We start from the raw sequence: 15,533 nt of genomic DNA on the forward strand, positions 1-15,533 counted from the left end.
CTTTGTTTGACGAACAAGCCTACACACGAGCGGGCTGTTCGCTGAAACAAGGTTTCAGCGGACAGTTTTTCGGAAATTCCGAAAAACCTTGTCCGTCCAACTGTCCGCTGAAACTGTCCGCTGAAAGCCCACACACGAGCGGACTGTCCGCCAAAACACTGTTCAGCGGACAAAGTTGGGCGAACAGTCCGCCCGTGTGTACGCGGCCTTAAGGAAAATTGCAAAGATTGAATTGACTAAGTCTAATTAGGGTTGATAAGTGGTTACTAAGAGATTTGAGTATGATTAATGTATAGCTGAAACACATGATGTCTTCTTTTAAAAATAATCCTTACAAATGTAGATAATACAATTAGGGGTCTAATATGGCACAATTATAAATATTTATTGTATCAAATAAATGATAGCATTATATGGAATTTAACCCCCTTTTTTCCTTTCACAGCCTGGACATTCAATCCCCCAAGCCCCAGATTCATGTCATGAATGTGTATGCTCATATGACATCGATGCCGTGACCTTACTGCATGCAGTGAATTGCACACCCATTTCTTGCAAGAAGGAATGTGACAAGGTTAGACTTCAGCCTGAGCAATGACAATTATAACAGTATAAAATTCTTATAGTGTCTCTAATTGCTGTTAATTCTTTGTTTTAGGGCTTCCAGTACATGGATGTGCAGGGTCAATGCTGCGGTCACTGTGTACAGGTTGAATGTATAATGAAGATGAAAAATGATGAAATTATGACTATTCCGGTAAATATCTTTCTTTTCTATGGTATTAGCTGGTTAGGAACAAGCCCCCACTGTGTTATCCTTCTGTGCCCTTACTTTAACTACTTGCCAACTGCTCTATAACCAATTGATTGGTACATCGCAGTCGTCCAGTTCTGGGAGGCCATCATATGTTGGCCTCCTGTGATCGAACACACGCCACGTGCCTGCTGTTGGGTGTGGGCAGCGTGCTCTGTGTTCAGACACTGCCGAACACAGATTGCGGTAAAGAGCCGATCAGCGACTCTTTACCACATGATCAGCTGTATCCAATCACAGTTGATCACGATGTCAACAGAAGCCAGTTACCGGCTCTATTTACCACTGTCAGCATGTGGAGGAAAGGATATAAGAGCCAATAATTCTGCCAATCTGTGTCCACCACTGCTGCCAATTTGTGCTCACCACTTCTGCCAATTAGTGCCCACCACTGCTGGCAATCAGGCCCACTGCTGCCAATCAGTGCCCACTACTGCTGCCAATCCATGTCCATGCTGCCAATCAGTGCCCACCGCTGCTGTTAATCAGTGCCCACCAGTGTCTCCTCATCGATATCACCTATCAGTGCTGCCTACCACTGCCCATCACTGCCACCTACAAGTGCCCATCAGATCACCTACCAGTGGCCATCATTGGCACATATCAGAGCCCATCAGTTACCTATCAGTGCCGTCTATCAGTGCAGCCTCATCAGTGCCCACCAGTACCACTTATATGTGCCCATCAATGCAGTCTATCAGTGCCCATCAGTGCTGCCTCATCAGCACACATCACTGAAGGAGAAAATTACCTGTTTGCTAAATTTTATAACAAATTATTTATTTTATTATTTCATATTACTTTTCTTTTTTCTACATTTTCCTTCTTTATTTGTTTATTTAGAAAAAAATGTGTGTGTGTGTGTGTGTGTGTGTGTGTGTGTGTGTGTGTGTGTGTGTGTGTGTGTGTGTGTGTGTGTGTGTGTGTGTGTGTGTGTGTGTGATGGGGTATTCAGTACGTATTTGCTCATAAAAAAAAAAAAAATAGCAAGTAGACTTAATCAACTGAATTATATATTTTAAGAATATTAAAATTTTGTTTTCTAGCCTGGTGAGATCTGGGCCCCCTCTGCTGACAACTGTACTTACCATCAATGTGTCCAGAATGGAGACCATTTTGACATTCACATCACAAGCAAGGAGTGTGCTGTCCCCAGTGAGAAAGATTGTTCACTGGTAAGCATAACATTTTGCAAAAAAAATTATATTTATTAAAAAAATGTTGGTGGTTCAAATATCAAACAATGTTTTGTTTCTCACAGGGCTACAAATATGAGAAGGCTGAAGGGGAATGCTGTGGCAAATGTATACAGGTGGCTTGCGTAATGAAAATGAAGGACAGTACTACACAGGTTCTGCAGGTACAGCTTGATGAATCAGTGATGTTTAGTGATATATGAGTTCACATTCAGATTCTATTGCTTTTGCAGTGCTTCTTCATTTGCAACATGAGACATTAAGGCAAATAATAAAAACCAGATTTAGACTTGATTATGGTACAACAATTTCATAGAAAGTAGCAGGTTTATTTAAGCAGTTTATTGCATAATAGGAATAAAATAAGTGCAATGACCTGTAGATACCAGTTCAATCTCAGCCTATAGAAGACAGATCAGTGAAATGCTCTTTGTCTTACTGAGTAATAGGACGGGGCCAGGCACGGGAAGTTTTCCCAGTACCAATACTACAAGATATTTTAGACTGGTGGCCTTTGTGAAGATACAGTACATCACCATTTAGGCATTGGTCAGATTAGAAATCAAAGTCAGTGAAGCATGTCGGAAATTTTATGATAACCTGCTCTCCATTAAGACCCATGATAACAGTGTCTAGGAAAAATAAGTCTTCCACCACCAGCTTTGTTTGCAATTTTGGGATATCATGTGGCTGAATGCAAAGTGTTGCAAAGAAAGATGATGCTGGAAGATGCAAAAAGATGTGCCACAATAAAACATGTCCTCTGGCACATGGCACATTTTACATGCTACACTTTCTTTTGCCCATACAAATCTGCCCTGTCATGAAAGGAATACTCGATTGTGTTTGCCCTCTAGGCTGAAGGTCTCAGTTTTCCCCTGTTGAGTAAGATAGCATAAAACTGATGTGCTTTACTTGATCGCTAGATATAATCCAGCACTCAATATATGTTAAATAATATATCAATCATAGCATTCATAAAAGCCCAAAACAAAATCCAAGAGGAGGGCTTTTAGTGGGATGAAATGTGATAAACAACTGAATTGAGACTCCCTATCTTCAGGACCAAATTAGCCACACTGATTGCAAAGCTAATAACTACACCTCTGCAAATTATATTGTACATTTTGTTGCTTGTATCTGAGGTTCCTACGTTTTATTCATATAAATATTGTTCTTTTCTTTGAAACATTTTAGCCTGGTGAAACATGGAGCCCATCCAATGAACCATGTACCAAATATAAGTGCGAAATTACTGAGGGCCAGTTCATTCCTACGGAAATCCCAACATCTTGTCCAAGTGAGGAGTGTCCACTGGTAAGTTTTATTTTTATATGAAAGGTAGAACAAGTATACAAGGATAATGACCCTCTTATTAAGTATTTTTTTTCATCCTAACATTTCTGTAAGGCACTAATCCATGATGTTTTCATTTGGAACTTGAATATCATTATATACACCTGCCAGTGATGCTAAAGTACCTTCCATGCAGCCTCTCTCATACAGAAAACCTGATGTAAAAAACATTCCACTACTAAGAAGTTTCTCACAGCCATCACTCAGGCTGTATCCTGGAGGTTGGAATATAATTAGCAATGCAGAAAGCATAAAAAGTGGAAGTTACAGCTCATCTGTACAGGATTTTGACTTTGGGCTGCATATGAATGCAGCAGCCACCCAAAGGCAGTCAAAGCCGCTTGTTGTTAAATTTTGAGATTTGTAGGGGAGGACATTAGGGATTAACCAAAACAGGGAGAGTAATAACATGCTTTAAACAAAGCATGGAAAATGATATTTGGCCAGAATGTCGATGTAAAATATGTAACAGCTCGAAGAACCCCATAAATTGTTAGAAGACCTGTTGAGCAACTCAAGGGCCAGTCAAAACAATTCAGTAGCACCTGATACTGCATTTGACTTTCTTCTGAATATGATGTTCAGTGTTCAGCCCTACGGATCCTCTATAGCTCTGTGTGTGCTTTCTGACTTAATACAATGTTTACTGTATAGCATTAGTAGCTTACTGATTCAATTTATTTGTTGATTAAAAAAGCTCTTTAAAGTGAATCCATCCACAAAAGCTATATAAGCAGTTATAGAATTCAGACACCCAAATATGCTTGAACAGGCCTATATGATTTTTCCCTGCTGCTGAAGCTATGGATAGATGTCAGGACATTCTAAAGCCTCATACACATGATAGGACTTTGTACAAACATTCCCTTGGATTTTTGTACAAAGGGCGTCGGCCCTGAACTTGTATTGCATACAAATGGCAGGACTTTTTCAGGCAACTTTCACCAAATCACATGGCTTTTCTGCTCTTTACCGCCACCTTTGGTCAGCGTCTGTATTGTTGTCTGATCTTTTGCATTGGTTCTGAGCATGCGCGTTTGTACTTTGTACAAAAGTCCTATGGTTTTCTGCACACACGATCGGACTTTGCTCCATTGGAATTTTGTTGCCGGAAAGTTTGTCCATTTGCACAGCCAACAAAAGTCCCATGAAAACCCAAAAAAGTTCCACTACCTTCCACCTACTACAAATTCCTATTGGCCCATCAGTATGAGAGGCTGCTTTACTAGCCAATAGGTATGTGTGTGTATTGGCAGGAGATGAGCAAGCATCCATCCTACCTGGAAGTGTCAAAACTGATTAAAATATTCCGGGAGAAGGATTTCCATTGCTGCAAGTAATACCAAGATTTTTTTACGATTTTAATTAGCAAAGCCACACTCTGGAAATAATGAGGTTTTAAATATATTTGTACTGATTTAAATACTGATTATTGTCTTTTTTCTTTTAGGGAGCCAAGTATGAGATGGCTGAAGGAGAATGCTGTGGCAAATGTATACAGGTGGCTTGTGTAATGAAACTGAAGGATAATACTACAAAGATTTTGAAGGTATGAATCAATGCAGATTAGCCATATCATAATAGGTGCTGTATCAGTGACACCTAAGCATAGATGACAATTCTGGTGCTATATGTCTTGAGTCATTTCTGGGATTCCATCATCCATGCAGCAGCCTTCCTAAACTTCATTATCTGTGCAGACATTTGAAAGCATTTTAAATTATATGATGTGTAGCAATCACAAAATTCTTAAATTGCATCCAGTGTGGAGGTTTGTTGTATGATAAAATGTGGGAAGGAACTAAACTGGGACACTTTATTCTCAATTTTAAATTTGCCTGAGAATACAATTTGAAATTTAATATTCATGTATCTAAGGTTTCTAAATTTATTTTTTTATATAAAAAATATTCTTTTTTGTTTGAAAAAAAACAGCCTGGTGAAAAATGGAGCCCACCTGATCAACCATGTGTGACATATGAGTGCGAAATTATCGATGACCAGTTAAATCCAACAGAAATCAGAAGAGCTTGTCCAATGGAAGACTGTCCACAAGTAGGTTTATATACTTATTAAAAATAATTTTAGTCTAATTGATAGATTTCACTTGAATTTCTACAGGGGGTACAACTCTTCTACTGAGTAATTCAGTTTTCCATCTCTGCTTTACTTATGTTTAAAACATACATTTGTAACAATGGGAGGGAATTAGGGGCAAAGAAAACAGGGAAAGCAATATCAAGTTGGGAATATAAGAAAAAAAAATCAAAAATAGTTTTGAGGTCATTTGTTGTGCAGAAACTGCTATCTGCAAAAAATAAAGAATTGGGGTTGACTTTTCAGAAAAACAGTTAGTCCAGCTTTATTATGTGCCATTTTCATGCTAAAGCAGTGTATTGCTTATATTAATAAATGTTTCCTTTTTCTTAGGGCTACAAATATGAGAACATTGAAGGCCAATGCTGTGGTAAATGTGTACAGGTGTCTTGTGTTATGAAACTGAAGGACAACACTACAAAGATTTTGCAGGTACATTTTGGAAAATGGAAAACTATTTGAATTTAAAAACTATTCTAAATTGATTTAAAAGCTATTAGAATTCAGAGAATTCTAATCGATTTGAATACAAATAAACAAAACAAATTCCGAAAATGAATTAAACAGATTAAAGGGATTTAACGAAACAAATTTGTGTAACTAACAAATTGAAATAAACAATACATTTTTTTTCATTCTACACATGTCTATCTACAAAGCTGAAAATTACATTTCACTATTTTTTTTTTGTGTCTGAGATTTCTACTTTTTATTTACATACATAATGTTCCTTTCTAGCCTCATGAAACATGGAGCCCACCCGATCAACCATGTGTCAAATATGAGTGTGAAATTATTGATGATCAGTTCAACCCGACAGAAATAAGAAGAGCTTGTCCAATTGAAGACTGTCCACAGGTAGGTTTATATACTTAATATAAAATAATAAAATAATTTTAGTCTAAATTATACATTTCAATTGAATTTCTATAGGGGGTACAACTCTTCTTATTTCAATTTTCTATCTCTGCTATACCTACATACGTTTGTAACAATGGGAGGGCATTAGGGGCAAAGAAAACAGGGACAGCAATATAATATATAATATAATATAAAGTTGGGAATATAAGAAAAAAATATTTCTAAAATATTTTTGAGGTCATTTGTTGTGCAGGAACTGCTATCTGCAAAAAATAAAGAATTGGGGTTGACTTTTCAGAAAAACAGTTAGTCCAGCTTTATTATGTGCCATTTTCATGCTAAAGCAGTGTATTGCTTATATTAATAAATGTTTCCTTTTTTCTCAGGGCTACAAATATGAGAACATTGAAGGCCAATGCTGTGGTAAATGCATACAGGTGTCTTGTGTTATGAAACTGAAGGACAACACTACAAAGATTTTGCAGGTACAGCCTGATGAATTAATGCCAATATGTATTAATATAATAAGTATTACATCCCTTGCACCTAGAGTAAAATCGACAATTCTGGTGCTATATGTCTTATTTCTATTCTTGACCTCGAGTTCTATGCAGACACCTGAAAACACAGATTTACAAAACATATTTTTAATTATTTGGCATCTGCAGCATTCAAAAAAGTGCTACACTGGTCAGTGGAGACAGGGCCATCTTTAATATTGATTGGACCCTCAGCAAACATTTTTTTGGGTCCTTCTGAATCCACGTATCAACTGCATACAGTGTGGGTTCAAGGGGAAGATGCCCTTTTGCTCTATTTTAAAGCTGGCCCTGGGTGGAGGCATGCAGTGAGATGAAATGTGGGAAGGAATTCAGACCCCTTTCACACTGGAGCATTTTGCAGGCGCTATAACGTTAAAAATAGCGCCTGCAAACCTCCCTAAAATAGCTGCTCCATTCACGGGCTTTCACACTGGAGCATTGCACTGGCGGGGCATCAGAAAAAGTCCTGCCAGCAGCTTCTTTGGAGCGGTGAAGGAGCAGTGAGCTCACTATTTTATTATATTTTTTTCCATTCTATTCCTTTATTTTCTATTCTATTTTAGTCACTTTGGAAAATGGAAAACTATTCGAATTCTAAAATTATTCTAAATTGATTCGAAAACTATTCTAAATTGATTTGAAAATGATTCGAATTTGAAAACTATTCTGAATTGAATCGAAAGCTATTTGAATTCAGAGAATTCTAATTGATTTGAATAGAAATAAACAAAGCAAATTCCGAAAATGAATTAAACAGATTAAAGGAATTTAATGAAACAAATTTATGTAACTAACAAATAGAAATAAACAAAAAAAAATGTTTTTGTTCTACACATGTCTATCTGATAGCACTACAACGCTGAAAATTACATTTCACTGTCTGAGATTTCTACTTTTTATTTACATACATAATGTTCTTTTCTAGCCTCACGAAACATGGAGCCCACCTGATCAACCATGTGTCAAATATGAGTGTGAAATTATCGATGATCAGTTCAACCCAACAGAAATCAGAAGAGCTTGTCCAATTGAAGACTGTCCACTGGTAGGTTTTTTTCCTGCTAAAAGCAATTTCTAGTTGGTGTCACAGGCCTTCCACTGAGTAATTCAGATTTTCATCCAGACCCTGCTGTACTACACTAGTCCACGCCACTTTCTTTTGTCTGTAATTCATTGATCTTGGAGAAGACCTGCTGGTGTTGGAGCATCCTCCATGGTGCCTTTCTACACAGAAATTCTGATGTAAAATGTATTTCATTAAAAAGCCAGTAAAGCTGCATTGGAAGTTTGAGCTGATTTACATCTACATACAAGTCGGTGTGAATGCAAAATATGCTCAAAGCAGCCTGAAAATTCTCTCTACTGTTTATGTAATGATCAGTTTGCAGGTTTGTTACAATGGATGGGTATTAGGGGGAAAGAAAATAGGGAAAGCAATAAGAATTTTTTTTTTTAAGGTCTATATAGGAGCCTGACAATCGAATCTACTCTTTGCGATAATTATTTCGACCAGAATGTTCATTGTCCTAGAAAACATATCCACAAAGGATGCAAGCAAATTAAACTATGTACAAACAATTAAAAATCTTTAATTCTATGTACAAACAATTAAAAATCTTTAATTCAATCTCTGTCAATATATTTGAGGTTAGCAGGCTGAACTGTATAATTGTTACTCTTGCAGGGCTACAAATATGAGACAACACCAGAAAAGTGCTGTGGAATGTGTGTAAAAGTTGAATGTGTTATGACACTGTCGGACAACTCTACACGAATCCTGAAGGTAAACCCGTTAATATATATATATAATCTATTTCAGCCATATGTATCTAAGGGAAAAACCTTAATTTTGTCTGTGAACATGTTATAGTAGTTATTTGTATTTTTTTCTAGCCTGGCGAGGTGTACGTGTCACCAGAAGACAAATGTGTCTCACATGTTTGTACCAGCTCCCTTGATATGAAAGAAGTGACCAGAACATGCCCAGCTTTCAATCCTAAAGACTGTTTGGAGGTTAGTATTCATGTAATGTGTACTATTTTTAACAGTTTACCATAAAAATCTATGCCATGTCCGGCCCTGGGAATCAGGAGGTGAAGCCGCAAGGCTTCACCTCCTGATTCCCTTACTGAAGATGCCAAGGAGACAGTCCGGGTCAGCTTCGGGTGAGGACATTGCGGCGCTCTGGACTGATAAGTGTCCTTATTTTAAACATCAGCAGCTGTAGTATTTGTAGCTGCTGACTTCAATTTTTTTTCAGCCTGAACTTTGCTTTAATTCCATCCTCAGACCAGTGCCTGTATTACCATTCTCCGGCTGGACAGTTTGGCTAGAGCCAATTCTAGGAAATGAATTGCAGATAGGAAAATGTAACAAATTAACATGGTGTTACATTTTCTGAGATATTTCATGACATTGAACTTTCTTAATGGATGCAGTTCAGATTTAAACTGTGAACTGCACTAGTCTTACCAATAAAGGTAAAAATAAATCAGGCTTTTGTAAGAGTGACCTATTCATAGATCCGATAACAGTTCTTTGTGACAAATTGGGGGCTATTTATTAAAAGAAAATCCACTTTGCACTCCAAGTGCTCTTGGGAGGGAAGTCGCTGAAGATCTGAGGGGGACATTCAAGGAAAATAAAAAACAGCATTTTAGCTTGCACGATTGGATGATAAAATCAGCAGAGCTTCATCTCATGTCAGATCTACCCCTTAGATTTAGAGCAACTGCACTTTTAAGTGCACTTGCAGTGCAAAGTGGATTTGCCTTTCGTAAATAACCCCCATTGCCTATAATTGACCACTTTACTATAGCACTTCAAGCAGACACTCTTTTCTTGTAGTTTATGCCACTTCTATTGGAAATCTTCAAATGCATTTCCATGGGTTCTGATAATGGCTCATTCACCTCCAAATTGCAGAGTTTATGAACATAAGCTTGTATGGATCATGTTAAAGACTTTATGTGGTGTGTATCTTGCTATTGTCCACACTTAAACATACTGAAGAGTAAATCTTTTGCACTGTTCTTTTTTCTCAATGCATTCTAAACTTGTCTGATATCCCTAGATTGTTTGATTGGGACTGTACAAGAAAGTCAACACTTTCTAAGTGACACAATAGTAATTTGTCCTCTATGTTTTTATCCTGCAGGGTACAATCAGGACCACAGAAGATGGTTGCTGCAAGACTTGTGAAAGTAAGTATCTTACTTGTTGGAATGGGTAGAATCTACTAAATGTGAACAGGCAGATGGCATTTTCCGGGAACAAAACAGAAAATGGAAAGATCTCTGCACCTAACACGTGACAGGTGTTGGGTTCAAAACATAGGTTTTGAACCAGCGACCCAGGCTTAATTTTGCTTATCTGTTGAGTAAAATACACCAAAATGTACAATGAACATTTCTTTCAGTTTTAGTGGTTTAACTTTTGTTATACTTAATAGTAAAATACTATGTAGTTATCAGATGATCATTTGAAAATCTCCAGCATCAAATTAAAGTTATTTAATATCAATGGATATCTCAAACATTTCAAGCAGTGTTTAGGAAAGGTATTTGATTTGATATAAGCCTTATACTGTAAGCCACTATTTGCCTCCCATCAAAAGATAACTCTATTTAAAAAAAAATTTGACATTCATATCACCGCTATTAAGTGATTCTTAGCATTCCAAGTGTTATTTATCCTTTTAATCACTGCTGTGATAATTTCGCTATAAGTAACTTCTTGATCATTTTCTTTGCAGGTGCTCTAAAAGGATGCCAGGTTCAAAAACAATCTCGTAAAATCAAGTCTGGAACTTGTGAATCAGATGAAGTTGTGGAGCTTTCATACTGTGGTGGAGGCTGTATGACATCATCCATGTAAGAAATTGTTGTTTTGATTTTAATTTTCAATTAGTAATGTATACTATCATTGTTGGAAATCAATCAAGACCTTAAAATCTTTACCCTATAGAGGTAAACCAGACCATTTAGCTGTGCTGCTATTGTTTCAAATATAGTATTCATGCTTCCATTCAGAGTAAAACAGGACTTCTCTGGCTGATAAAGTTAATGTATATATAAACTCTGAAGCCTTGTACACACGGTCGGAGAATCCGTCGGAATGTGTCCTATCGGACCATGTCGTCGGATAATCCGACTGTGTGTGGTATGCATCGGACTGATTCCGTCTGAATCTCTGTCGGACCCAATTTTCCAACATGTTGGAAATATTTCCCGACCAACTGGGCCGGTCAGACCTAATCCGATCATGTGTAGAGCATTTTGATCAGACCAACTGCCACGCAGTCCCATCGTAACTAAATTACGTCATCACGTTCTGAAAAATTGGATTTTTCGCCAACTTTGTCCGACCGTGTGTATGCAACAGTTTCGGACAAGATCCGACGGACAAAATCCGACAGATTTGGTTGGCAAAATCTCCGACCGTGTGTACAGGGGCTAACAGCTGTTGTCCTAGAGTGAAAACACTGTACCACTATAGTGTAGATGCAGTACAGTAAGGGCTTATTTACACTTGCTTCGGCTTCAACACACATTAACTGCTAGTTTACACTTGCTTCAAAACAAGGCTTCGGACAAGCATTGTTAAATCTCTCTGAATGCTAGTCAAAGCTCCTGTCACTACATAAAATGATTAGATTACAGTCCTGTTTACACCTTGCATTTGCTTTGCTTAGTTTCGGCTTTGCTTCAAAAAGTATGACCCATGTAGCTTTAGTGGTGCTTCAAAGCGTCTTCAAAGCCCCACCAAAGCCCCATCGAAGCTTCACCGAAGTCTCATCGAAGCCCCACCAAAGCCTCATTGAAGCCTCATCAAAGCACCAAGCAAAAGCAAGGTGTAAACAGGATTGTAAGCTAACCATTTTATTTAGTGATGTGGCTTTGACTGGTGTTCAGACAGCTTTAACAAAGCATGTCTGAAGCCATGTTTTGAAGCAAGTGTAAACTAGCCCTTAGTGAGTGGGTTTTCACAAAAAAAATAGCAGGAAGAGTTTAACTGGAAGGTGAAAAAAAAAACTTACAAAACCAATGCAGTCACAACTTCTAAGGACTGGAAGATATCAAACATGAAATTTTTCCTCTTGGGTTTAGATATACTATAAATGATAAAATCGAACAGTGGAGTCAATGTAGGCTCTGTTGCCTTCCTTTAGTCATTGACTTTATACATGAATCTTCTCTGTCATGTTTAATTACTTTATATACAGCATAAGCTGTTAAACATCATGAGTGAACCAGGTATAGACAAAATAGTACTTCACAAAATAGCACATGGTACACAGACTTTTTGGTTATAATTCCGCTGCTGTTGCCAAAAGATGAGAAAATGACATTTCCTCTATGGATTAATTTTACACACCCATTGGCTTTATCCTTAGGACCACTAGTAGTTGTTTATTTTCCTACCCATTATATGACAAGATATGCCATGGTCTCTCTAAAAAGAATTATTACTCACAGTCTCACAATTTGATCTTTTCAGGTACTCTGCTAAATCTAACAAAATGGAACACAAGTGTAGCTGTTGTCAGGACGTAAAAACAAGCAAGAAGCAAGTGAATCTGAAATGTCTGGATAAAACAAGTACTGTTTACACCTACCTCTACGCTGAAGAGTGTGGTTGTACCACCACAGAATGTGATAAGGACAGTCAAACCTCCACATCACAGGAAGAACAGCAACAAGTCAATCAGGAACAACAGCAGCAAAAAATCAACTGAACAATGACCTGAGTACAGATACACGTATACAGATGAAAGAGAACTTTTAAAATATGAACTATAACCAAATATTAACCAACATCTACATACTCTGGAGATTACCCTCTACCACTGGGCCCTGCTTTGCTTCCTCACTGCCAACATCTCTTCAACGAAGTCTCCAACTGCCCTTCCATTTTAAATATGGCATGGGACTTCTAAGTATTGCTGGGTTGTTTTTTAAACAAGCTTTGCTTTAATATAAATTGTGCTTCCTATCATAAACTTTGACACAGCAAGTATCCTTTCATCCTTGCATACAGCGTCTATGGTATATTATTATTTTAGTGTCTATTTTCCCATTATAAAAAGTTGTTGAACAACTCTTCTATAGAGAGATTTTATTTTTATTATTATTATTTTAATAACTTAAAGCAAATGTAGAGAATATTTAGATTGGTAGATTTAGCATACAAGGCATTTTATATGTGTTGTGTAGTTAAATTGCTAAAGCCCTGATTAACAGTTAGGTAATACAACCTCAGGTCCAATGTTTGCATTTCATTAAATGAAGGCAAATATACTGTCACTTTTAGAAAATGTTATTCTGTTTACAAACTAAATATATTTAGATAAATCTATTTAACTAAAACGAGATTTCACTAATGGGTGAGCATAAAGATTGTACTTTTTTATTTTTGTTTAAATTTTCATTCCTAAACATTTAGTTTCTAAGGATGGGAACTTTGCTGTATTTATTTGTTTGAGTGGAAAATTGTGATAGGTGTCTATAGTCTTTCTTGCGGGTCATTGGATCTAGAGGATAATGTTTTCATCTCCGGAGTATAGAATTTGATTTAAATAAAACAATATTTTAAGCATGTTATAATCTTGTTGCGTTTCTTTATATCCTTTATACCTTCAAACAATTTTTCTACCAAAAAAATAACAGTAATACATTTTAACAATTACAACTGGATACAATATTTTTAGTAGGAAACTTCACATTTTCAAAATGTAATGAGCAAAGCACAAAGTCTAATGCGATATCTACAAGGGTTAACTAGAGCTTAAACTGAATTAAAGTAAATTATTAGCTAATAAATTAATAATATTTATACCCTTTAAAATTAAAGATGGGTGCTGATTATAAAGCTATAAAATATTTCAGCCTACTAAAAATACTTTTAAAATTCACACATCAACTGTACCTTGATTGTCTGTATTGTCTTAAACTAGAAACAAGGAGTTAACATCCCCATTAAAAACCCATTGCTAAGTATAACTGAACAATAATTTATTATAGTGCAGCAATGGTTGCCTAAGCAACTGCTGAATTATTTGGTCATGCCAATCCCAGTGGTGACCTGCCCCTAAATGGCCTAGGCAGCTCATAAACACACCAGTAGTGAAATATAGGCTTTATTTAGGCAGTAAGCCCTGCAGGGGAAGTAATCCTTAAACAGTTTAAACAATAATAAGGTAACCTACATTCTCTCACCAACCACAGAAATAAAGTTACAACAAATTATATTGCATATTTCTTAATTTATCCCCTGTGATTGGCCTTGACAAAATGTGCTAGGGAGATGAGAGGAGGAATGACCCTGCTGATACCAATGAAATAACACAGTAGCAAATTACCCTAAATTTAAGAATTTAAGAGAATGCCATTAACAGTGCGGCCTACCTACTGTTAATAGGCTCTACTAGACTACTAGGTTGAAAAAAAGTGATGCAGATGGGGAGAGCTCAGGCGGCACAGTGGTGTAGTGGGTAGCACTCTCACCTAAAAAGGGTCGCTGGTTCTGATTCCAACTACGGCACTACCTGACTGGAGTTTGCATGTTCTCCCTGTGCCTGTGTGGGTTTCCTCCGGGTACTCCGGTTTCCTCCCACATTCCAAAGACATGCTTGTAGGTTAATTGGCTTCTGTCCAAAAATTGGCCCTAGTATATGAATGTTAGTTGGGGACCTTGGATTGTGGGCTCCTTGAAGGCAGGCACTGATGTGAGTGTGCGATGTATGTGTGGAGCGCTGCATTAATTGACAGCGATATATGTGTACCTTAAATAATAAATAATAGATGACATCTTAATGAGAGACAAGGTATAGGGATAATGACAATTGTCACTCAGGTTGAACTGGATGGACTGGTGTCTTTATTCAACCTTACTAACTATGTAACTATGTAGCTCCAGAGAGTGCCAGTGACAGCAAACACTTTCAATACACATAAGGGTGGCCAAACATCTCTCACAACTCAGATTTTATTCAAATATCTTCTGGACAACAGTCTGTCCTATGATGAACCCTCCTGTAGGCTGGATAAAAGTGCAGAAAAGGTAGATAGCACTGAATCCATCACAGTGTAGCAGACAGGAGGTAGGCCTCACAGTTTCTGGCTATAGCTATCTTTCTGTTGGCCTTTGTGCTACTGGCATAACTATTAGGGTGTCAGTCAAGAAATTGGGTGCCAGTCTGCAATCTGAGGGTGTCAGTCTGCAATTTTCCCTTTTTTTCCTGACTTGTACCCTCTTCCTTGTTTACCTCATGGGTCCCCACTGCTCTGATACCTTGAAAAAGAAAAGAGTTTGGGACTTTAAATGAGGCCTCTGAAGTAGAAATCAGAGGTACCTCCATCCTGGCTTTTACCCAGCAAAAAGAGAGAAAGGGTTTAGGACTTTGAGTGAAGCATACAGCTGGAGAGCAAGGAGGCACTAAAGGTTATCAAAATTAATTTTATTCCATAAATACAACATACAATACAATACATTACTGGAACAGAGATACATTGAGACCCGCAAGCCATCTAAAGTTGAGTTGCATAATTTATAATATGCAATATAAATACGTAAACATAAGATACAATTGTATATGACGTCCCATACAATAGTGATAAAATAGTCACTGACTGTAAACATAAGGTAGCAGCATTGTTGGTTCAAACA

At 37.3% G+C, this 15,533-nt stretch overlaps 1 protein-coding gene across 7 annotated transcripts in view; it reads left to right on the forward strand.

The window, feature by feature from the left end:
* LOC143935861 (mucin-5B-like) overlaps nt 1-13,471 on the forward strand; it is a 63,634-nt gene extending 50,163 nt beyond the window's left edge. For all 7 annotated transcript variants that reach the window (XM_077460002.1, XM_077460018.1, XM_077460037.1 and 4 more), the window contains 16 exons: nt 446-574; nt 659-757; nt 1,861-1,989; nt 2,076-2,174; nt 3,208-3,327; nt 4,817-4,915; nt 5,302-5,421; nt 5,797-5,895; nt 6,202-6,321; nt 6,711-6,809; nt 7,792-7,911; nt 8,551-8,649; nt 8,760-8,879; nt 10,024-10,069; nt 10,621-10,738; nt 12,366-13,471. In XM_077460002.1, coding sequence (XP_077316128.1) covers nt 446-574; nt 659-757; nt 1,861-1,989; nt 2,076-2,174; nt 3,208-3,327; nt 4,817-4,915; nt 5,302-5,421; nt 5,797-5,895; nt 6,202-6,321; nt 6,711-6,809; nt 7,792-7,911; nt 8,551-8,649; nt 8,760-8,879; nt 10,024-10,069; nt 10,621-10,738; nt 12,366-12,603 — 1,854 coding nt within the window. In that variant the 3' untranslated portion in view covers nt 12,604-13,471. The remainder of the gene's footprint in view (nt 1-445; nt 575-658; nt 758-1,860; nt 1,990-2,075; nt 2,175-3,207; nt 3,328-4,816; nt 4,916-5,301; nt 5,422-5,796; nt 5,896-6,201; nt 6,322-6,710; nt 6,810-7,791; nt 7,912-8,550; nt 8,650-8,759; nt 8,880-10,023; nt 10,070-10,620; nt 10,739-12,365) is intronic.
* The last annotated feature ends 2,062 nt before the right edge of the window (nt 13,472-15,533 follow it).

Source organism: Lithobates pipiens, unplaced genomic scaffold (assembly GCF_037356315.1).
Source record: "Lithobates pipiens isolate NorthernLeopardFrog02 unplaced genomic scaffold, aLitPip1_a1.2 Scaffold_10, whole genome shotgun sequence".
Taxonomy (NCBI): domain Eukaryota; kingdom Metazoa; phylum Chordata; class Amphibia; order Anura; family Ranidae; genus Lithobates; species Lithobates pipiens.